A 22638-nucleotide genomic window follows, 5' to 3' on the forward strand; every position below is an offset into this window, starting at 1 on the left:
ATGTTTTTTCATTTAAATCAATTAAAAAAAATCTAAGTATATTTTGTACAATAAAGAAGTTCAAAGGACAAATTTATTTGCAAAGAATGTTTATTAAATGTAAAAAGCTTGTCCTTAAACCCGAAAGCACACCATTGTTGAGCACACCTTTACTGCTAGACAGTTTTCAGATCTCTGTAAGTACCAAAAAAACAGAAAAATGCAAACAAAAAGAAAACAGATCCTGGTCCGGTAACATTTCTACATTAACAACATTGTGCAAATGCTGTGTTTCTCACAGGGTAGAACAAAATGGCACAGCTCAGAATAAAAGAGACAAAGCATTGTTCCACTTTTCACACAAGAAGTTCACACAAAAAAAAACAACCCCAAGCATTGCGGTTTTACAAGTTTAACAAGGTACTTAGTAACTCAACTCAAGCATTTATTTGACTAATGCATACAGAAGTGTTTTTGTTATTTTTTATTAAAAAACAACATTGTATTCATACTTAAGTAATAGAACACAAAGTAAAACTAAACCCTTAGTCTGTTTTGGGAATCATGCATGTATTTTGTATATATTTCTCTACTGTAAATGTTTCCTTTCTAAACAGAATAGGTTGAGAACTGAATCAACTGTAAGGCACTTATGCATGTGCGTGTGTGACTTGGTACAATCACCAACAGCATACAAACTCCTGTATGCAGGAATCAAGTTCTATTGGTATATTTTCAATGAGCTCATAACGGACTTAGGCTTCCTGGTTCTCTATTTCTGCATCTATGACTGCTATAAATCCTAATATAATTATGCTTTCTCTCCAGTCATGCACACAGATTTAAAAGCATCCACCAGGAAGCTGAGCTCATTGCACAGAGTCTCGAACCTAAAGGCCATGCGGATCTGGGCCACATTGGTACGGCGGATGTCGTTCCCCTCTGGTCCATCCTGTAGGTAGTTCTCACCTAAGAAGTGTTTCTTCTCCTGTTGAATACAAGTAGAATTTATGGGTTTAAATGAGTTCAATATAATTTCAAATCATAACCACCAAGCTCCCACTGTTAAAACCTCCAGCAAAACCCTTAACACCAAACTGCTCCAACTGCTCAATCGTATAAATTGTAGGACACTCTGTATAAAGGTCTGCCAAACGCTGTAAAGGTATAAAATGTATTCAAATCTGTACAACCTCTGTTAAACAGAACACTAGCCAGCTGTACACGTGAAGGTGAAGCGAGACACTAAGTCAAGGCGTGTTTAGGCATGAACAAGTGGATTGCAACAACCTTGGTATAAATACTTTCGTGTTTACTGAAAGGAGTTTCCACAACTTGCAATACACAAGAGATAATCCACATTTAGAGTAGGTCATTGAAATTGTATAACACACCTAGCTGTGGGTTCTGCCTGCTCTAAACCAGAGGTCTCAACAACCAAGTTGTGACCCAGTAGTGGGCCAAAAAAGCTACCAAGTCACAGGAAAGTTTGGGGAATATGGTCCTAGATATGGCACTGTGTTATTTATTGTGTGATCTGCCCTTTAATAGGCACTATCCAAATTTTCATATGGTATAATTTTAGAAAACATCACTTCCACATTTGCAACTGCTTCAGCTAATTATTAACATGAGGCTTAAAAAAAATCGCACAAAAGGAAGTAGAAGAGGTAGGAAAAGACCAAACAATGGTGATAATGGAGAGACAGCTACTGGCGAGAAAAAGGGGTAAAAAAAAATAACCCAGCCTTTAAATTAAAACATGTATTACTCACATCTGAAATATTGTTTTGTCTCTATTGGCAGTTCACATGACTTATATACCTGGATATACATTAAAAGTAAACTGGTCCATAGTGTACTAAATGTTAGAGAAACCCTGCTCTAAACTATACACAGAGAAAAGGTTGCGAGATTAATTATTGCATAGTTATTAGAGAAACACTGAGAGAGAGAGAGAGCGAGAGAGAGAGAGAGAGAGAAAATGGAAGGGAGTATGTGTGAATCATATCTGTGCTGCATCTCTGTTCAGACATATGGTGGCATAAATTATAGCTTTAAATAATTTAATTATATTGTTCCTTGATATTTGTTAGCACTGGCACATTGCTGTGCTATAAATTCAGAGGAATCAAACTTTAAAATATGAATATACAACATGTGTTGTATTAGGATAATTTGTCACAAAGATTTTATTACATTTGTAGTCTTTAACTGACATTTTATAATGAAATTCTACAGTTCAATAGTTTTAAAAATGATGCAATACTAAAAGAAATCATAACCCTAAAACAGAAGGTTCCTCTTCTCACAAAAGGTTCCCAGTGAGAGCTAGAATCATGAAATATATCCTAAGGAGGGCACACACATGAAGTGTATAAAATCTTCAACAGCAATGTACCTGATGTGAGATACCACTTTGTATGACACTGTTTCGAGCAATCTCGCAGACATCGCAAGTACTGAGCTTCCACAGCTGTGCTGCGATAGCATACTCCTCCATTAGCGCCTCCTGCCAAACACAAAATGTAAAAGAAAGAAAAGTGAGTTCATAAAGAGTGAACTAATTCACGAGGAAATAATCCATTAGTATTGTAAAGTGTGGGAGAGACGCACTTTGGTGTAGTGGAACTGCATGGGGTCATCAGTGGACAGTGAGACACACAGGCCCTTATGGAGGAACTCTCTTAATGGGTTCTTAGAATACTCCAGGAACAGGCTGTTGTTGCTCAGAGGAGACATGGCAATGGGTATTTGGGCAAGGTAATAAAGGTACTGCAGCACAGGACTCTGTGGAGGTCAAATGTTAGAGTTAAGACTTATTTAACACTGCCATCACTATGTTAATACTGTGAACAAAAACAGAATTCAGAAAGTGGCATGCAAATACACTCATGGAGAAAAGTAACATGTAAATTTTTGCACCTACACCTTCCAAATTAAGATTGCCACATACATTTTTTTCAAATGAAATCTTATTTCAAGTGTTTATCACTAGAAATAAGCAAATAATCTACCACTAAAATAAGATTCGAAATATTTCTAGATGTAGGTTGGACATTCATTGTAATTGAAGAAAGTACTAGCCTTCTTCAGGTTGAGGCCGTGAGAGATGTTGTCAGCGCTGAGGAAGGCGGACACCAGGTGAGTAATGGAGCCAGCTTCTCCACAGTGAGGACGGAACTGAAAAGTACAGAGGCCACGTTCCCTACAAAACAACATAAACTGTTATATATATATGAATTTCGTGATTTTCCCTCTGTAATAGTGATCTCTCTATCACTAAATCAATCAACCAATCAACCAATCAACCAATCAATCTATCTATCTATCTATCTATCTATCTATCTATCTATCTATCTATCTATCTATCTATCTATCTATCTATCTATCTATCTATCTAAATCAAATACTAATGTCAGTTTTCTTTTAAATTTGTTAAATCATAAACAGCAGCTCTGACTGTAGTACCAACTGCAAAGCTAATGCATTATGATTTCTACAATACCAGGGAAACTGGGAAAAACCCAGGAAAAATCAATAAATGAGCCGCTTCCTTGTTTAAGCCACGGGGTTCAAAACGTGGGAAAAAAGTAGCGGCTTATAATCCGAAAAATACTATATAATAATAATTGTAGGTTTTCGATGAAATAAAACATTTACTTTCGCAGGTTGTTCAGCACCATGATGTTGGAATACATGTGGAAGAGGTAGTAACTGTAAGGTGGGTTTTCCTCCATGGTCCATTCCTCTGGTTTAGGGCTCTTATAGGAGAACATGTGATCACTATGTTTGGACTCATCATCCACACTGTCAAAGCCTGTCACCTGCAGATGAAAAAAATGGGAAATTTAATGAAACTATAATGTACAATATGGACAGGAAACAACAAAATGTCATTTAAAAAAAAATAATAAATACATAATGGCTGTCTGCTTCCATAAACTTTTGACATTGTCACATCTGGTAAAGAAAACATTATTAACCATTACAAACAATGTTACGATTAATGTGAGCGAAAATAATTCATAAGTACTGAATAACATCCCGACTTACATATTTCAGAAAAACGTGAATTTCTTTGTGCTTCTGAGGGTTAACAGTAGCCTCGAACAGAGGAAGAAAGATGTTCTCGAGCATCTTGGCAAAGTTTGGAATGATCTTCCTGGATCTGAAAATGTCACTGAGTGACAAAGTACACATATGTCAACTTAACAAAGTATTCTGGCATAAAACTGAAGCCATAGGTCTGCAGCACTTACTATATCCTTGGCACTTGAATCATGTATCTTAGGTTGGGCGAGTACAACTTCTGCTGAATGAACCATTTTGCTAGGTTTTCCCACTCACTGGCAGAACGGCCATAGATGGAGAGGCGGGGCTCTGCGTACTGGTACTTACTCTCTTCCAAATCATGGCCTACCTCCTAAAAATCGGCAACAACATATGCATGCTTTCTGATACCTTGCAAAACACTAATTTGCATATAATTACGCTAATAGGCTTTATATAACAGATATCAGTGCGTTTGTTTTACCTTTATAAGACGTGCAAAATATTCTCCGTTAATTAAGTTGTCAGTTTTTAGGTAGATCTCGCGAAGCTCACTCGCACCTACTGGGTTGTATTTGGAGTTAAACTTGTCAAAACGATGGAATGTTTGCCTGCCCTGAGATTAAAACAACTGTTAGTCATTATCAGTTCTAAAAACACATCAATGAAAGAAATGAATTAAGTGAATTAAAATCAAGTAAAAGGAATACATACGGCGTGCACATCCAACGAATCCACCGTAAGATCATAAGGGTCCATGTGGAGATTTTCAAACACCTGCTTTAGGGTGACCTTTTTCCCATTCTTGTCCAACACCACTCGATCTGCCTCTTTTTTGCATGTGTCCTGGATGAACCGGAGCAGGTGCTTTTGGTTCATGCAGGCTGCTGCATGAATGTGAGTGTCTACCTAAATAACATGAACCGAGGGGTGAGTGTTGGTACTATACAGAGTAAAATACAGATCTTATGAATGACCTGTTAAAGTAGGGTTATCTCTTATGGGTTTTTTTTATCCCAGGGATGGTGTAAAGCCACATGTCTTTTGAAAATAAAGAGATCCATGTAAATGATATCACATGTCTTACAAGTCTAGGAAAAAAGGGATAGCATACTCCTACTGCCCCTGTCAGTTACAGCAGCAATATAATGATATTATGGGCATCTTAGTGCTCATGTATGTGTAAGAGGACAGACAGCAGAATAAAATACTAATAATAAACAGAATTTGAGCTTCACTTTGGTTAAGATTTGTCCCCTTATTCCCACCATAAAAACAGTGACAGAGAAAATGCATTTTGCCCCATATACAGTCAATGAAGAAATCAACAAAACAATCTTTCGGAAAACAAACTTGGAAAAAAAAAAGTTATGTAATGCATTGTTCTTGATAGGATTCTTGATTCTGTTCCATACCTTCCTGACATTGTAGAAGTCCCTATGTGGAACACTCTTTAGTTCCTTTAGCTCTGCCAATTCATTTAACATTTCATGTAAGTAGAACTTGGACATAAGGAAGTTTAGCCTTCTGTGACAATAGGTCTTCCTGAAAATAAGTGGAAAAATATGTGATATAGTTAGACATCAGGCTGAGGTGCTTTGTTTACATATCATATATCAGATGTACAGAACAATTACAGCTCTTGTGTGTTATAATCACAACATTTCAGATAGCATCAGTTTTTGCATGTTGTTCTTACGTTGGTCCATCAGCAATCATGGCAAGGATATGAGTCATGTCAATACAGAAGGTCTCCATGTCAGGGTATGGTAAAGTGTGTGGCGTGTCTTTACTCAAAGCTTCTGCATCATCATACACATATATGATGCCATCTTTCATCTTCAGGAGGTAATTCAGGTTCTGAGGGATGTCCTCCATACTGTATGGGTCCTCACCCTCACTTGGACATGGTGTGCTATCTGTAATTGTCATCATTTACAAACACATATTTAAAAGCTTGCATAGAATTCTTCTTACAAAGTGTTTGAACAGTACTGATCCTACTTTAATGCATCTCAGTTTCTGCAGCCACACCTACCTGGCAGAACATCATCTTCTTCACTCCAGGTGTCATTATTGGCACTCCTTAGAAACTTGGCAGTGGTTCTGGGAAAACGGTGGTATGCCAGTCGGGCATATTTCTCCCTGATAAATAATGCTTTCAGCAGGCTTTTTGCTGCCTGCTCATAGTCTTCAACTGTGATCTGGGATGGTACATGAACAATAATACATCACTATATTTGTATTCTGAATTACACCAGACTGTAATACAAGTAAATAATATAATTTAGGGATATAAGACACTTTCAGTACAAAACAATATTTGAATATTCAAAATAGGTGCCCTATTATTTATCACATAAAAAGCAGTACAAAAAAAACAGTGTCAAAAACAATCTTTACTTGACAGGGTAGGCTCTGTCAACAAGATTAAGTAAGTTTAATAGGAGAAGGAATGTAGCACATTTAAACCTGTTTTAATTGCCTGGGGCAGCAAATCTGTCAAAAAGAATATCACTTTGACACTAAAAATCTCTAAAATAAATAAATAAAAAAACTACAGCTGCAATTAGGCAAGTTTTAGCTAACCCCTACATTTAATTTTCATACACACTTATGAGATTATATATATATATATATATATATATATATATATATATATATATCATACACAATTTATATGCAGAGTAAGTATGCAGAATTGTAGCATGAAGCATCAAAGCATCATTGAAAGCAGAAAAGACTTTGTGTATAGCCGCTTCCATTGAATCAATACAAAGACATAATCACATTTGTTAAATTTGATGATGGTAAAATTATGGTTAAAAATAGTAAAATTTCTTTGCTGAAATTCTTTCTTCTTAAGTCAAATGTCATTACATTACATTACATTTTAATGTCTATTTTATGTCTTACAAGGTCTTAAGATATTATGTGATTATTTTTTTGTGATCCTATTTATAGATCCCCTGTGGCGACCCCTAATTGGAGAAGCCGAAGGAAGAAGAAGAAGAAGATTTATAAATATATCTTATTTATCCCTTATTATGTGTCATTGTAATAAAAAGTGGAAAGAATTGAGTTCTTTTGTGCTCAGCAATAACTGATTAAAATGACTGCTCTTACCCCTGAACAGTAGTCTCCACTGATAGAGACCCTCTGGAACTCTGGGGCATTGCTTATTTCAGGAGAATCTGGTATATCTGGGGTGAGGAGAGGAGCAATGACCGTCTTTGCCCACTCAGATGCCCCAGGGATCTGTAAAGATATAGACTGGGAACGGATCAGCCTCAAACTTTTCTTCCTAGAGATTAGTGGAAAAAATGAGCAAAAATAAGTGCCTGATAAACACACAGAGTCACTTACTGAACTAGTTTTTTCCTTTGTGTCTTTGTGCTCAGTGACCGTTTAACGCTCTCTTCAGAATTATCCTCAGCCAGCTCTTTACGCAGCTCTCGCTCCTTAGCTTGATGGAGGCCAATGGGACAGTCCTCATGCACAGTAAACAAGGACATAACATCTTTGGTGTTCTCCTCATGTATTGCTGATGCATACACCTTTTCAGCTAGCCTCTTCACTTGCTCATCCACCTCGGACAAGGAGATCTTCGGGAACTGCCGCGGCATTTCTGTAAAATAAATCCGAATGCAGATTGATGCTTGAATTAATGTGTTTAAGTTAAAATAGTTCATGTATAATAATTAAGAAATGTAGAGAAATCTTAAAGAATTCTTAAATATGTAAAGTGAATTGCAACACATTGCTATAGAGTTTCTAGAAAAAATAACTTTACAGTTCCAGCCAGAGTTCCTGTTTCATTCGCACGTTCTGGTGCCATGTCTATTGCATAAAATATGAGAGGTGATGCAAACAGTCGTGACAGTCATTATTACAGCACAAGCTAAGGCAAAATCATAACACGAAATTAAACATGGAGCTTTAAATATTAAATGTCTTTTAAAATGTCTTTGTTGGTTTTAAAATGTGTATTTTTACATTGAGTCTATTTTTAATGTTGGCACAACAGCATAAGACTAAAAGTGTGAGAATCACCCTCCCGACACTTTTTCTTCACCATGTGTAAAAACAAAAGCAGAAATGTTTTGCTTTGTCGATCAAGCAAACATCACACATATAAATCATGTACTTGTAAATGCAGCTTTTAAAACAGACGTACTTATGACTGATAACAATCTGCATCAATGATTAAATATCCTTCTGCACTTTAACAAAGCTAGGCTGCAAACATTGCTAAAAAGTCATCATTTCAATACTTTAATACTAATTTGCAAAACACTTTGCTCAATGATTTATTTTATTTAGTTTATAAAATATCAATAAGTGTTGTTTTATCAAATTGTATTTAATTTCAACAGATTCTACCTCCTATAAACTTGATGTGAGAAAGAAATTTTCAGGGGATCCAGACTTATTCTCTTCTTGACACCAGAAAAATCGGATTAGGCAGTGTATAGTTTTGAACAGTAAACAATACTAAGAGTGTTTCATATAAACAGCATATGATTAGGAATCCAGAGATTAGCAGTTCTATCGTTAAAAAAAGCCTTTAGATGGAAGATGAAAGCAATTATTAAAGCTCGTACTCATCTAAATAGTGAAATGGATTTGTGATGCAATATCATGAAGGCAGTGTACATATCACATTTCTATATGAAGTTCAAGTTTCAGTTCAGTTTCAGTTTTGAGTTCTGCGTGTATATTAGTCAGGTTACTGTAAACATTACCAAGCACATATCAGGGAGCAGTATTCCCTCTAATGGTCAGTAGATTCTCATGTGTCAGCTTGAATAGAGCAGTTGACTCTCTGCACCATGTCCTGAGTAAGCAGCAACCACTCTGAGATGTGTTTATGTACTGTTTATGTAAAGCACATTCATGTAAGCAATAAAGACAGAAATGACAAATCTGAAAGTAAAGTAAGCATTTGGTTCATCAAGGCTGAGCAATACAAGTTCTTCATCAGATCCAAACTCTTTTAAAATGCTCCTTTATGATCTTAATGTCATTTTTATTTATAGCATATGGTACAATAGAGTGAGTACCTTATTACATACACATAGACTATATATTACATAGAATCTAGTCTAGGGATTAAATTAAACTCCCATTATCAGTGTGTTTCAGGAATGGTAAATGTTTGATTTTCAATGACAGCTCTAACCTAGCAAGCCTTTTCTCATCCCATGCCTTGTACAGCTGAGCTAATTGTGTCCTGCACAGCCACTGTCTTTTTAAACATGGCTCCTAATTTACTGCCCGAATCATTTCTGTTTTAAACAGATGATGCACAGAGCTTATGGTGGTCAAGAAAAAAATTGGGTCACTTGTAGGGCTTGTCTCTATAAACAGCCCAAGAGCTCATGCTAAAATTCCTTTCTATTGACTTGTTGACATGTAACTGGATCCAGTATCAACAATTTTGGCAATGTCTATTGGGAGACGTGACAGCACTGTGCAACTGATATTTCCAGAGCATTCTTCGGACGGTCTACTTTATATTCCACAGGGGTCTGGAACAAACGGAAGCTCATTTCCAAGCTTACTGTTGCTCAGAATTACATACAGTATACAAGTACATAAGTGTTTAATGTCTAAATAGGCAATTAAAAAAAGAATTTAAGCCTGTGCTCAAATTTGATTAAATACATTATGAATGCATTTGATTTGAAAGGATTTATGATATTGTGCAACACAATAATATATTGGGGTTTTATTATTAGTGAGAAATTGTGCAGTCTTCAAATGCTTTCCTTCCGTTTCAAAAACGGTCAATCCTACCTGAGCATCTCTGAAACACACAATATTCAAAGTTCTGACTGCCACTCACTCCTGTAATAGTCTATTAAGCTTTTCTAATATCGATGAAACAGGAAAACACTGGAAACACTGGCTCTTACCTTCTGAAGCCATCCTTGCCATTATTTTGCTTTAAAAAGTTCCTGTGCTTAGTGCTTATTGTCTAATGCACATCAAATCAATGTTAGCATTTCAGTGTCTTGAGTGTCCGTCTCCTTCTCTATTTAAAGAGGCTGACACTGACAACGTCATGTCAATTCAGTACACAGAGTCTTTCTCATGGCATAACTGGCAGTCATTAGGGAGGGGGGGTGCTGAAATGCTGGCAGCATAAAGACATCTAATTCCCTGACGTCCAGTATTTGGAATTGAATGATGGGAGAATTGGCAGGAGAAGACTTGATGTACTAGATAATAATGTACTGTGCTAATGTCAATCAAGACACAAGTAACTATGAAGAGTTTGCTTATTCCATAAAGATCACTAATAAGCGATGATTAAACTCTAATTTACTAAAATATATCATAAATATAACAAAAGAAAGGGACAGTATCAGGTACTGCACGTTGTCTGTTTAATGAATAGAAGGGCAGGACTACAGCACCCATCAACCACTGCACTCCGTGTCATGCACCATGTCGCATGATCACAAGGACATGAACCATGTTTATGCACAACGATTCATGTATGGATTAAAGCCCTGTTTGTATGGCAGTCAAGGTGACAAGGGTATGTAATGTGTAATGTTGGTGTGCGTTGTCGTATTCCTGCTATGTTCATGTATAGGCTTCTCTTGTTTGTTTCGTGTTCATGTTATGCAATCCTTGTTTTTGTTTTGTGTATCTTACTTTTATGCCAATCATTGATACATACAATAACAGTATAGCAAGCATATCATTGATCATAGACATTATCTAACATAAATGGAAATCACAATCATTAACAAAATGATTCAACGTAGTTTTTAGGTTTAAGCTTTGACTGTTCATTAACAGGGAATAAATGCTCTGAAGCTTTATGAAACAGCCATCATATTGTACAGATTGAAAAAAATGATGATGGTCAGTGAAATTAATGGTGAGTCATAAAAGGTTCCCGGCAGCAGAAAAATTAATGAATGTTAAGTCTCTTTTAGACTGTCCTACCTTTTAACATTTTGCAAAGCAAAATATAGATCCTATCAACACTGCCCTGTTATGTCAAATCCTGTCCGCACCCAAACATTAGCGACTGGTGCCAAATGAACACAAACCCATCCCTGCACTATTCCCAGATGTTTAGCTTTGCATGCAGAAAAACAAGCTCATTACAATAGATTAAGCATTACCAAATACATTTGTTGGTATCGTTTTCCTATAGCTATGAAGGCACAATAACTCACTCCATGTCTGTTTGCAAATATGACTACTTTTTACTCATTTATAATATCTATACAGAATCTGTATGCTAATGTATACTTTCATAGATAAATAAATACACTATTGTTCATTTACATATTTATTTTGAACTATTCTAGACCAAAAAAACTTTATCTATAAAAGATCAGCCAGACCATTTCTTTTGTCAGAAAGCCCATTATAATCAAAGTGAATCAGAGATGTGAATCGCATCAGCGTGACTTACTTAAATCTGCTAACTAAACATTTTATTGATTCATAATGTGCTTCTATTTCAGTTCATATCATTAACTGTGCAACACCTTTCAGTGATGGACCACTTTGCCTATTTAAAGCTGAGGTTGCTCAGGGCTTATTGCAGAATACACGCTAGCTTAGCTCCAGCTGAGTGATCGCAATGAAATGTAAGCTGAAAATAAATGACCTTGACACACCTTTGCCAGCTCTTGTGTGTTATTACTTTTTGACGTGTTGCACTAAGCTGCTAACAGCCCTGCTAGTTGGAAAAAGTGTTGTATGCATTTCCAAAGCCCCACAATGCAGTATCTAAAATTACCACAGCGTTAACACAGAATGTAAAGCATTTCCTGGTACACTACGGCACAAAATACTAGAATCGCTTTGGGTAAAGTTTTGCCCATCACAGAAACTTCTGTTTACCTGTTCGTGTGAGTTGTAGATCGGCCTGATTCCTGTCTTGAACTATAGTGTTTTGCAGGAGAAGTGCAGGGGCCAACTCTGTTTATGAGTCTTTTTATGGCTATTTCTGACCTTTCCGATCGTTCCAAGAAAACAGTTGGGAGAAATCAGACTCCGCCTATGCACATAGCTCGGGTTGTATACCTGTACAACCCACTAAATCTGCACCAAGCTCTAAGCTCCCTCTTCTGTTTCACTGTCCAAACACTTTCTCACACAATCCCCAGTTACTCATTATTTTTTTCTTCAGCAATAACCAAGAACAAACCTGTTGTTTACAGAGACATCTGAACAAAAGAATTAACAAATTGCATTTAGCACCAAATGTGTTTCTAAAGGTAGTTCGAATATGACATCATTATATTGTGTAAAATAACACAACTATTCATTGAGTGCCAACAATGCATTTGTGCATTCTGCTTTGACCATTATTAAAATAAGTGTCTGTACAAACATTTTGAATGTGAATGTTACATATAAATAGAACCAACATGTTGAGTCATATTTTATGCATTTGTTCTAAATAATGTAAAAAAAAAATGTATATCCCATATAAATAATTCTTATATTAAAAATATATATTTATCACAATCTTGGTTGTAAGTGAATTTTTTTGATCACCCTGTATTAACTATCATTTATTTTTGTTTCAAATACAAAAAATCAGGTGAGTATTTATTAAAAAACCAGGAGTAGAAAAAAAAGAATAAACCCTTATTTAAAGCTTGGCAATGAATAGTATCCACCTCTAGAACCTTTTATATATATTTTGTAAACTAGAACTAAAATGGATTCAATTTGGGTTGTTATGCCATAAAGTAACATATAATAGCCCATAATTTTAAAATAGGTAAAAAAAAAATCATTATAAGTTTCATCACGATTTGCAGATAAAAAAATTTGATGGCATAACTGTTTGCTCCACATTGCTGGCAAAAATCTAAATCAAATATTTAACATGGGCACTTTAAATATTTACACCCACCTTTAACAGATAAACCAGTTTAACTTTTTTATAGTCCAGCTGAAGTTCTTTCAGCAGCTCTCTTAAACTAGAACATAACCTGGACATGCTTATTGCACAAGGGGTATAATAAGATCTTAGAAATACAAGTGTCCCAATTTCATTGACCTAGATATAAGACGACTGAATTTTGTTTTATGCAGGGCTCGATATTTTGTACTCCTGTTTGTTGTGTAGAGGAGGATATTTTGTACTCCTATATTAAGCTCCATATACTGTACATTCAAAAATAAATATATACGAAACACACGATATATACAATTTTTAGGGTTAAATTGTACATAGCAATTTAATTCATGTTAACGCCAGTAAACTGTCAGTAAGCCCTTACAACACTACTTGGTGTTTAGTAAGTTATAATCCTAAATGCAAATCTAGTGTACACCAGAAACAAAAATAATAATAATTATAATTATAATACCATTGCAATTAAGAGAGTGACTTGTTACATTCTTTTTTCCAACTTATTTATAATTTGGGTCTAACTTTGTTGTTACATGCAGGTATATATGTATGTATGTATGTATGTATGCATGCATTAGTGCATTACGTAATTTATCAAAATAAATAAGTGCATGTGTGGACACGTACTTTCTGAGAACAGTTTGCTGCTAACAAAAAAAAAAAAAAACATTCAGTTTAGTCAAGTGTGGCATGTTTGGTCATGTGACTTTCCGTAACACAACCCCCTACCCCCCCTGGCAACCAACCGATGGCTCTGCCCTGCCACTATTTTCTTCACTCCCACACCATCACTATCAGATATCGCAGTATTGACCACACTAATCACAACATGACATTTTTCCCAAATCGTGCAGCCCTAGTATGCATATGTCTGTGTGTGTTTCTAACTTAACATGATCTGTTTCTTATAGACAAAATTATAAAAAGGAAGTTCAGTGTTTCAGTTGTACTATCTGAAGAAGTTGGGCTTCCTTACTAAGTCATATCATTGATGTGCACAGTTATTCTAACTTCAGCTGTGTTGTAAGGTTGTTGTAGCAACGTTTTATTTTAAACATCTTAATGTACTTCTGCTACAACAGTTTAACAGTGCTGCATGGGGAACTAGTGCATTCTGATGAACAACACAGACTTACAATGGCTTGGAGTAGTTTGTGTTAAGTTTCAACCTCATAGGAACATTTTATGGGTCCATTGTTTAGCTGCAAATTTTTTTATACACTTAGATTAAGTTTACATCTTGATTTAGGTGTAGGCCATAATTGTGCCATAAGGTGTAGGAAATAATTTGCTTTATTAAAATTTTTGTCAAAGGTAGGTTAGGGCAAACCGTATACCTAATAGGAATTGTGCACTCACCTTTGCCTAGATTAGGCATAGTCTGCTGCTTGTTCAGAATCCCCTTTCTCTTGATATTGGTTAGTGCTGTCGGTTCCATCTGATATTTTCAGATCAGAGAGAATTAGGATGTCACACACACTGCATAATGCACTTATTGACAAATTTGAAAGTATTTAGCAAACTGTAAATAACTTCAACTACTTTATTTCTGAGTGAAAGTCTATAAAAATAAAGTAACCTAAAGCAGGCCAATGGAAGGTAGCTTTTGGTTTCTTTGTGTTTCTCTACACAGGAACAGGAAACTGCTTTTATTGTGATGTTGGCCTGTTCATTTAGCACAACTGATAATTCTATCAGCATGCAGAACCTATAACATAAGTAATATTAGTTTCTGCATCTGAATTTCTACAATTGCAGTGTAATGCAAGCTTTGTTTATACTTTTATTTTACCACTGTTTACATACACGTAATCTGATGTGTATGTTAAAAAGACATGTGTCCTGTGCTATGAGATACTGAACTGTCCTTTACTAATATTACTTGCTGATATGTGTATCTCAGTATTTTTCATCCAAAATGAATTCACTGGCAGATTCTCAAGTTAAGACTGATCTCAGGATGTTTCTCAGTTTTAGATGGTATGAAGAACTGCAGGTTGAGACATGCATGGTAGAAAAACTGTGCAATGTTCAACCTGTTTTGGTATTACTAAAGGATAAAACAAGCACTGTGCACATTGGGGAAATAAACGCACAGATGTGTGCACTAGCAGGGAAAACTCCAGCTTAAAAATGAAAACAATAATAATATATATATAAAAAAAATAATAATACACTAAGCTAAAGTGTACTCACCTTGAAGAGTGTAGAAATGTTTCTTGTTCTTTGTGAATTTTCTCTGTTTTTCAATATGCCTTCTTTTAGAAAGATGTTGCTGTGCCTGTTCTCAGGGAAAGAACACAAACTGTCAGTCTTGTAAGAAATAAGGTTTTACAAGTGACTGTCCCACAATTTTAACCCCCTCACTGCCAGCACACCAAGCCAACAACTGCAAAGTGGCATGGGAGTGGCTTTGACCTTCTTCCTCTTAAGTATTTCCTCCTTTCACAAGTATGTCCTCCGTCTGCTTGCAAAAAATATTTTGAAACTTGGCAGCAGTGCAAAATTTTTAGACCCCAGCTGCCTTTGTGTAGTCACGTGTCTCGTGCATATCAGCAGAAGGAACCGATAACACAGAGTCCACTGCGAATGTCTGTGGCCTCCTTCTGTAAGCACATTAGCATGAAACAAAGCTTGTACAACACTCCTAATGTGTACTTTTAACGTGTAACTGTTGATATTTGTAATATATATCTGCTATACTAATGTGTCTAATTTCACTGCAACATGTAAATTGCTTTATATATTTTACTGGATAATTAGCAAACAAACCTTTGGTTTACCAAACCAAAAGACCTCAAAGAGCTCCCCCTACTGCACATATATAGTTATGACACGATACAGTTATGCCAAGCCTATTGCTGTTAGTAATCAAGCAAAGAAAGATTAAGGCACATCCTTCCAAACCTGTCCTTAATACCTGCTGTCTTGTACATGTTATTGTTTTATCTGATCTTACACACCTTCTTTAACTAAGGAATACTTCATTAGGTGAACAATTTGTGTGAAAATGTGTGTATAAAATTGTGCATGGCTCTCACTGTTCTTTCAGTACACTTGCTGTTTATATGTTCTATATATTTCTTTCAAGACATTTTATTATTTGTAGCTTAGGTTCATATAAGACTACATGTTCATTTGTGCATTTTTTGTGCTATATTTCTGAATAGTCATTAACGTACAAAGATGGCTACATTACATTTTGGTCAGACATTAATCACTAAAAGTAATTAAGTAAAAGTATAATGACTTATATATGACTTATAAAAGTATAATGTCCAATCAATACAATCATGAGCTTATGAATTATTTTCAATCATTCAAACAAACTATTCTTTAAAATATGTCTTCCTCAATGTGAGTTAAGCATTAGATGGCAGCATAACACTAGAAGTAAATCTATGAAATGGCTACATTGTATGGACATTGAAATGATTGTGTAATAGGTTGTGGTTTATTATAGCATTGTGAACTCTGTGTAAGCAATATTCTTGTTTCATAGACACTGCATTTAAGACAATGCATGATCTAAAACACACAAATAAATCTAATTAAATATTGCTAATAGTATCATAGGCTCAAATTTCTGATCGACAGAAACAGGAAATTTTTACAAGTAGTATGTATTAATAATGGAAAAACTAGACTTAGTTATTTTTTGGGTTTTATTAAAATCACCTAATATTAATGTGAGATTCCATATCATTCCAAATTGTCACTGGAGGATAGTGTTGCAGCTCCATGCAGTATACAGTATTGCTGTCTTGTCTGCACTATACATGCTCTGCATGATTTTATTTGAGATTTACATCTTGTAAATTCTAGCTGTTTATTTAACAGTGATTCACATTGATATAGAAAGAGTAATGAAGAACTTTTAGATGAAATATGGATGATCACACCACTGATCCTTATTGTGGCAACTGAAAGCTAGAAATAAAACACATTCTTTTTTTTCTTTTCACAAGTCTTTAATAGTTGCTTATATCATCTGGTTTTCACTAGACAATGGCGATGACTTGACATAGACTTAAGAATAGCATTAAATCAGTATAAAAGTAATGGATATTTTTTTACATTAATATATTTAATATACAATGCCCATATTAGTTCATGTATAAAAATAGTAAATCTCTGAGATTACATGTATATTATTGTATAAAAACAATATATAAAAATACGAGTCCATAACATACATTATTTTTCTTTTTCTTTTTTGTTATACTTTTTATGCCATTATTGATGGAATACATATTGCTACAATTATTGCACATTCCCCTATTATACACATATCTAGCTTCAAGTATGTAAGCAGGTGAGCAGATATTAGTGTCCAAGCCTTTCACATCCAGCTTTAACAGAGACCTCTTCTTTCAGTTCATTTCCCATGTGAAGCCTTATTGGAGATAGTGTTTAGCTAGTATTGAGTTTCTCTGTCTTCTTATCCCTTGTTAAAAAACACAGAGGTGCAGCTAGTTTCCTGGATAACCCCATTTCTTTTCCAGAGCTTTGAAGAAATGGCATGTCCTGCGTTGAGGGAAAGACAGAGAGCCTTGTCAGAGCACCTTGTCCCAGAACTCCGTAAGATCAAGAAATATCCCAAACTAATGCACACACAACTGCTCGAGTATCTTTCATATCATTACCATACAGTAAGAACACCCTTGTTATCTCACTTGAACTCCTGCTTCTCTTTCTCACAAAACAGAACTGTCTGACCCACTTTATACAAACACTTATCCGTTATAGATGACCCGAATCCTTATCTTGAGTCCTGTCTCTTTGGTAAAGAATGGAGGAAGAAGTTCCAGCTGCTTGGACATGGTAGTTCCCCATTTTTGTGCCTGCAAAGGAGTTGTCAGTAGTATTTCAGCAAGTTGAGCCAACATTAGTAAAAGGCTCAGGACAAACCAACAGATAGATGTTTAAGTCAGTTTTTGAGTTGCCTGACGTCTATGGGCTTGCAGCATGGAGAGATTCAGATGGCCCTCCCTGTGGGCTGGAGCGTCTGAGGAGGGAACGCCTCCGTCTCCTGCCATAGCCACAGGGACTAATCTTGCGTGGGGGAGCATTATTCGTCTTAGTACTGAGCTGACTGATCCGATAGGCTAGCTCATGGATTGAACAGGTGACCAAGTTACAGCCCCGTTTCACCCTTCCATTAGGCTGATCACTGCAAAAAGCAAACAAGCCAGAAACAAAAAAAATTAAAATTGGGGTTATACTACTTACAATCTTCCAGAACATCCAGAAAGGCCAATTTATACAATGATTCTGTTGTACTGTCATTCAGGGACACATGCATATTTTGCAGGGGAGTTAAAAAAATGTATTTAAAGGTAATTGGTGTTTGGTGTATTCTGTTGCTGATGAAATGTTGCATCCGGAGAGACTCTGCACGGCATATTAAATATGTAAAATGTGGATGAAATCTAGGGTATGGCCACTTGGGTCTCACAAGCTTTGCCCCCCAAATTGCCACACCAATGCTGACCTCAGATCACATCTCAGCTTGTCTATTTACTCCTATGCAATTAAAAAAAAACTTTAGAAACGTACAAAGCTTGTGTTGATTTAAATAATTATTATAAGGTAATGAATTTAATTATTAATTATTAAGAATTTTATATCTAAAATAAAGCCTCTTTAAACGGTGCTCATTTTACACTGTTTTGAAAGTCAGAAAGTCACATTAAAACTTGTATACACTGTATTGATGCCACCCCATATCCAAAAACCCAGACCTGCCAATAAAAGGAAGAATGCCTACCTGCTCTGTGATGAAAGTGACCCTGTATCTCTGTTTTCGTCTGAATCTTCTGAACTCCCATTATGCATACAGAGATCCTTCTTCTGTGTCACGTTCAGTCTGACACACAAAGACCAGCACAAAAATATCAGCATCAGAAATGCAAACCATCTATGCAATTGCAAAAAGAGAGTCAAGAAAAAAAAAGCTGATGCATACCTTTTTTCTCCATCAGAATTGGGAGGAAGTGTTGCATTCATAACACATGGCACAAATGCAGCCAGCAAACACCAAAACAAAATACTTTGAGAAACCTTCTTCATTTTGACTTCAACCTGTAGAAAAAGTTTAGGTGATTGTGTTAATTAATGAAATACTAAATACTGCCTGTCTATTTAAATCTAAACAATTTTTTTTATATGCATAAGACATTAAGTCTAATTAGCATCATTCCCTAGTCTGCATTAGTCACTGTATGACAAAGACATAACATTCAGGCAGATGGCATTGGTGGTTTAATAAGGCATGAAACAGGTATGGAGCTGTGCTGCTTTGCTGGGGGTCAGTAAGTACTACCTTACACATGATGATAACCAGACTGCTGACAGCTGGATGTCTTTCCAAAATAAACTTATTTTAGCCTTGTCCTCTGAGGAAATGCCAAAACATTCAACTGATGATAATTATATCTGAGTAGCATTGCAAGGATACATACCTGAGAAGTTTTGTTCTTGAGCAAGAATCAAGAACTGTACTCCTGACTCCTCAACACTGATTGGTTGGTTTAGAGAAATAGGATTTCCCAAGTAATGTCCAGTGTGTGTCTGTGTGTCTGTGTGTGTCTGTGTGTGTGTGTGTGTGTGTGTGTGTGTGTGTCTTAGAGAAGGATGCAGCTGTGACACTACCAATCCTCTGAGTCTAAAAGGCAAACCTGGGAGCCTTTTATACTTTACAGGGGGTGGGAGGAGGCGGGAGTAGTGATGAGTGACATTCAGCCACATCCCCAACCTTACATGCCCTGTCTTGTGCGGACAAAGGAATAACTTTCCAGCATCTTTAAAATAACTGTCCATCTTTGGTTTGACAGCTTTTGTTAAAATCCATTTAAAATATATATGTTTTCTTCTAAACAATGAGAAGTTTTGAGTGTTTGGTGTCTAAATTTGTTTGTAGTCTAAATCGATATTAGAATATATTCCAAACATGTTGTATAAACCTGAATAGCATTAATACTTAATATTCATGCAATGCATCTTTCTCATTGATTTTGGTTTTAATTAAAAAATTCAACCATGTATTTTGATTTTGTTTAAAAAAAAAAAGGTCAGATGTTACTGTTTAAAAATATTCATTTTCAGAAATTATATTATCAATTGTAATTATTACATAAAATATTTATTAAAGTATTGGCATTATGCCACATTTAGTTGTATATGTTTATGCTTAAAATGTGTTTATCTCCTGTAAGGCCTGCTACTATGGTAAAATGAACGTACAGTTAAAACCTTTCAGTTGCATTAAGGACAATGCCCGGGTTCAGATTTTTAGGACAAAGCTTTAAGTTTTCCATTAATAACCTAAAGAAGAGAGTTATTTGAATAAAACTGATGATCGATTTTCCTGACCTTTGACCTTTGCTTCACTGACATTTCAGCATGCAGACACTGAGCAAGTGTCCGTTTTGAAGCTTGCTTATGATGATCACATCTCTGTCCAGGTTGTAGATGTAGTGCTGCAGTGAACTGGCTTTAGTGACCTCTTCTATTATGTTGGAGTAGAATTGCAAATATGCTTCACTTTAAGAGTTGGTGACTATGGTAACCTCACGTTAAGCCTCTCGCACGTCCCTGAAAATACTGCAATCAATTGATCAAATGGGTTGTACGTGCTGAGAACATTGCTTAATGCTCCGAGGCATTAAACAACACCCAAAAATGATTTTTCACTTACAGAACATGACCGAAATTAATTCATCCTTACAAAGGATCCTTTCCAGATGCATCTCTGAAGACATATATTACAATATCCCTTGTTGGAATAAACAGCTGTTGGTCGAATTACGTGGCCCACTGTGCTATCTGGCCAGTCACACTTCATAGCAGCTGAATTTTGTCTGGCCTGGAGGCGTATGGGTAAACAGTGTCTATCCTCACTATGTATCTCTGTGAGTGATATGATAAATGAGTATTTGTATTTAGTAGGACATAGTGTTCTTGGACTAGTTCGCTTTATAGTTTGCTGTTGTTTAATCTGCATATGTAAAATTTGATGCAAATACTAAATATCCAGAATCTAGCATTTCTGTCTGTTTATTGTTTATTTGTTCATTATATTAACAGAATCACTTCAAAATACAGTGCAAATGTTGATTATGGGTATATTACTGAAATAACATCTAGTATGAATGTGAACCCACCCACATTTTCAGACCACTACGATTCTGTGATAACTGTGATAGGTGGTACTGTAGCATCATGTGACATATTAAATTTACATTTGCAATGCATGTGCTCAGACTGATTGCCTTCAGCATGTTGTAGCATGACTGAATGATATCAGCATTTATGGATACAGGCCAAGTTCTTGCGCTTCCAGTCATACAGGAATCATCTTTTTTCTGCAGAATGTGCACTCTCACTAATCATTTTCAACTCTTGTGTCCACTAGAAACCCCTTAAAATGAATTTGACATGCATATTTATATGCATAAGAATTCCCACCTGGTTATTCTTCTCAAGCATTTCAAACGTCCTAAAGTAATTTCCCTGTTTAAGTCTCCCTTTTAGTGTCTTTCTATGTAATTAATGCAATATGCACTTTAAAATTGTGCTAACCATTACCATTACCAAGAGTTTTTTTCTACATGTGTAATTTGTTATAATTGTATTTATTTGATGATCAATATTCATTTATTTAGTACCAATTACATAAACATCCATTTGAGAATAACATATGGGCATAATCAAAAGCAAGTGCCTTATGCTGCTTTTATAGTCCCAGTCCTATGTTATAAAGAATGCATTTGTGCATTGCGAATAATTGCAAACAGATCTAAACCTTTACAGTTGTTTCTAAAAGGTTGTTTTTTAAATATGTCATTTTCTTACATGATCAACATTTATGTGATTTGATGCATCCACGTGATGTAGCATGTGCGCCGCGATCAGCTAGCATGAAGGATGTCACGTCTCTGTCTAGTAACTGATCTGCGTCTGTTCCTCATTAATAAATGGAAAGCACAATACATTGCTCACATTTACGCAAAGTTTTAAAGAATGAGCTACATTCCACATGAGAGGCGAACTCCACATGCTGCAGGCAATTTCTCAGCATAGGCGCACACAGTCTTCTTTCAACAGCAAATCCACAAGTCACTCCGGCACTCACTGCTACACCTTGACTACTTCATTAATCAAAAGGTCTCCGAAGACTTGTGCCTCCATGTTGAGCTTAAAATAGTAACAGCCGTTTTTCAACACTGCAATGTTACAACTTTCTTGGAAGCTCTAAAACATCAGCTGTTTTTAAAAAATGTGAAGAGTTCACAGTTTAATAGGTCCATTAATTTTGCCCTGGAATTCAGCCATAACATCATTCAGGCTCACAAACACGGTTAAGAACACAAATTGAGCAACCACTCAAGACTAACTTACTATGAAATGTTATCTAGTCCACTAATACTTTACATATTTTAAGTACTAGTTGTGGAAATGTTATTTCAGAACAGAAAGGCTGTGGAAGCAGATTGTTAGTGTTTAACAGGATGTGACTACACTGAAACCGTATGTATGGCATGTCTTTTGCATAGAACATATTAAGCCAAGATTCTAGGAAATACAAATATAGCTCCCAGTGGACCCTGGCTGAGCTTGGCTCATATTCACATAACTTTTTTTTTTTCCTGGTGAATGGGTAAGTAGCCACTGTGCTATTTATGTCCTACTTCCATTTCACA

The 22638-nt window shown here is 35.8% G+C and overlaps 2 protein-coding genes across 4 annotated transcripts; both read right to left on the reverse strand.

Annotated features, from left to right (window-relative positions):
• Positions 1–72: 72 nt before the first annotated feature.
• ampd3b (adenosine monophosphate deaminase 3b) lies at positions 73–15409 on the reverse strand. Of its 3 annotated transcripts, XM_046864051.1 has the most exons (16): positions 15131–15409; positions 14294–14372; positions 7438–7660; positions 7159–7336; positions 6071–6236; positions 5732–5951; positions 5448–5577; positions 4747–4941; positions 4517–4648; positions 4242–4405; positions 4036–4162; positions 3643–3806; positions 3067–3187; positions 2596–2769; positions 2381–2491; positions 73–967 (listed from the first exon to the last, which is right to left on the reverse strand). In XM_046864051.1, exons 2-16 carry the CDS (start codon positions 14370–14372, stop codon positions 791–793), a joined length of 2361 nt encoding a protein of 786 aa, XP_046720007.1. In that variant the 5' UTR covers positions 15131–15409; the 3' UTR covers positions 73–790. The 3 variants fall into 3 exon arrangements, with proteins under 3 accessions (XP_046720007.1, XP_046720009.1, XP_046720008.1); XM_046864053.1 differs by lacking the exons at positions 14294–14372; positions 15131–15409 and adding an exon at positions 11908–12065; XM_046864052.1 differs by lacking the exons at positions 14294–14372; positions 15131–15409 and adding an exon at positions 9951–10336.
• Positions 15410–16892: 1483 nt separating this feature from the next.
• admb (adrenomedullin b) lies at positions 16893–19575 on the reverse strand. The gene is made up of 4 exons (XM_046864686.1): positions 19399–19575; positions 18903–19018; positions 18705–18803; positions 16893–18107 (listed from the first exon to the last, which is right to left on the reverse strand). Exons 2-4 carry the CDS (start codon positions 19004–19006, stop codon positions 17888–17890), a joined length of 423 nt encoding a protein of 140 aa, XP_046720642.1. The 5' UTR covers positions 19007–19018; positions 19399–19575; the 3' UTR covers positions 16893–17887.
• Positions 19576–22638: the final 3063 nt, after the last annotated feature.

The sequence above is a fragment of the Silurus meridionalis genome, chromosome 13 (genome assembly GCF_014805685.1).
Source record: "Silurus meridionalis isolate SWU-2019-XX chromosome 13, ASM1480568v1, whole genome shotgun sequence".
Classification (NCBI taxonomy): Eukaryota; Metazoa; Chordata; class Actinopteri; order Siluriformes; family Siluridae; genus Silurus; species Silurus meridionalis.

Bases quoted from the DNA above. Each gene is read 5' to 3' on its own strand.
- admb (XM_046864686.1), bottom strand. From the start codon at position 19,006: ATGAAGAAGGTTTCTCAAAGTATTTTGTTTTGGTGTTTGCTGGCTGCA. The intron at 18,804-18,902 runs GTATGCATCAGC...TTTGTGTGTCAG, and splicing joins AATTCTGATGGAGAAAAAAG to ACTGAACGTGACACAGAAGA. The intron at 18,108-18,704 runs GTAGGCATTCTT...TGCTTTTTGCAG, and splicing joins TCACTTTCATCACAGAGCAG to TGATCAGCCTAATGGAAGGG.
- ampd3b (XM_046864051.1), bottom strand. From the start codon at position 14,372: ATGGAACCGACAGCACTAACCAATATCAAGAGAAAGGGGATTCTGAAC. The intron at 4,406-4,516 runs GTAAAACAAACG...GCCGATTTTTAG, and splicing joins ATTTTGCACGTCTTATAAAG to GAGGTAGGCCATGATTTGGA. The intron at 3,807-4,035 runs GTAAGTCGGGAT...TTTCATCTGCAG, and splicing joins TTCACGTTTTTCTGAAATAT to GTGACAGGCTTTGACAGTGT.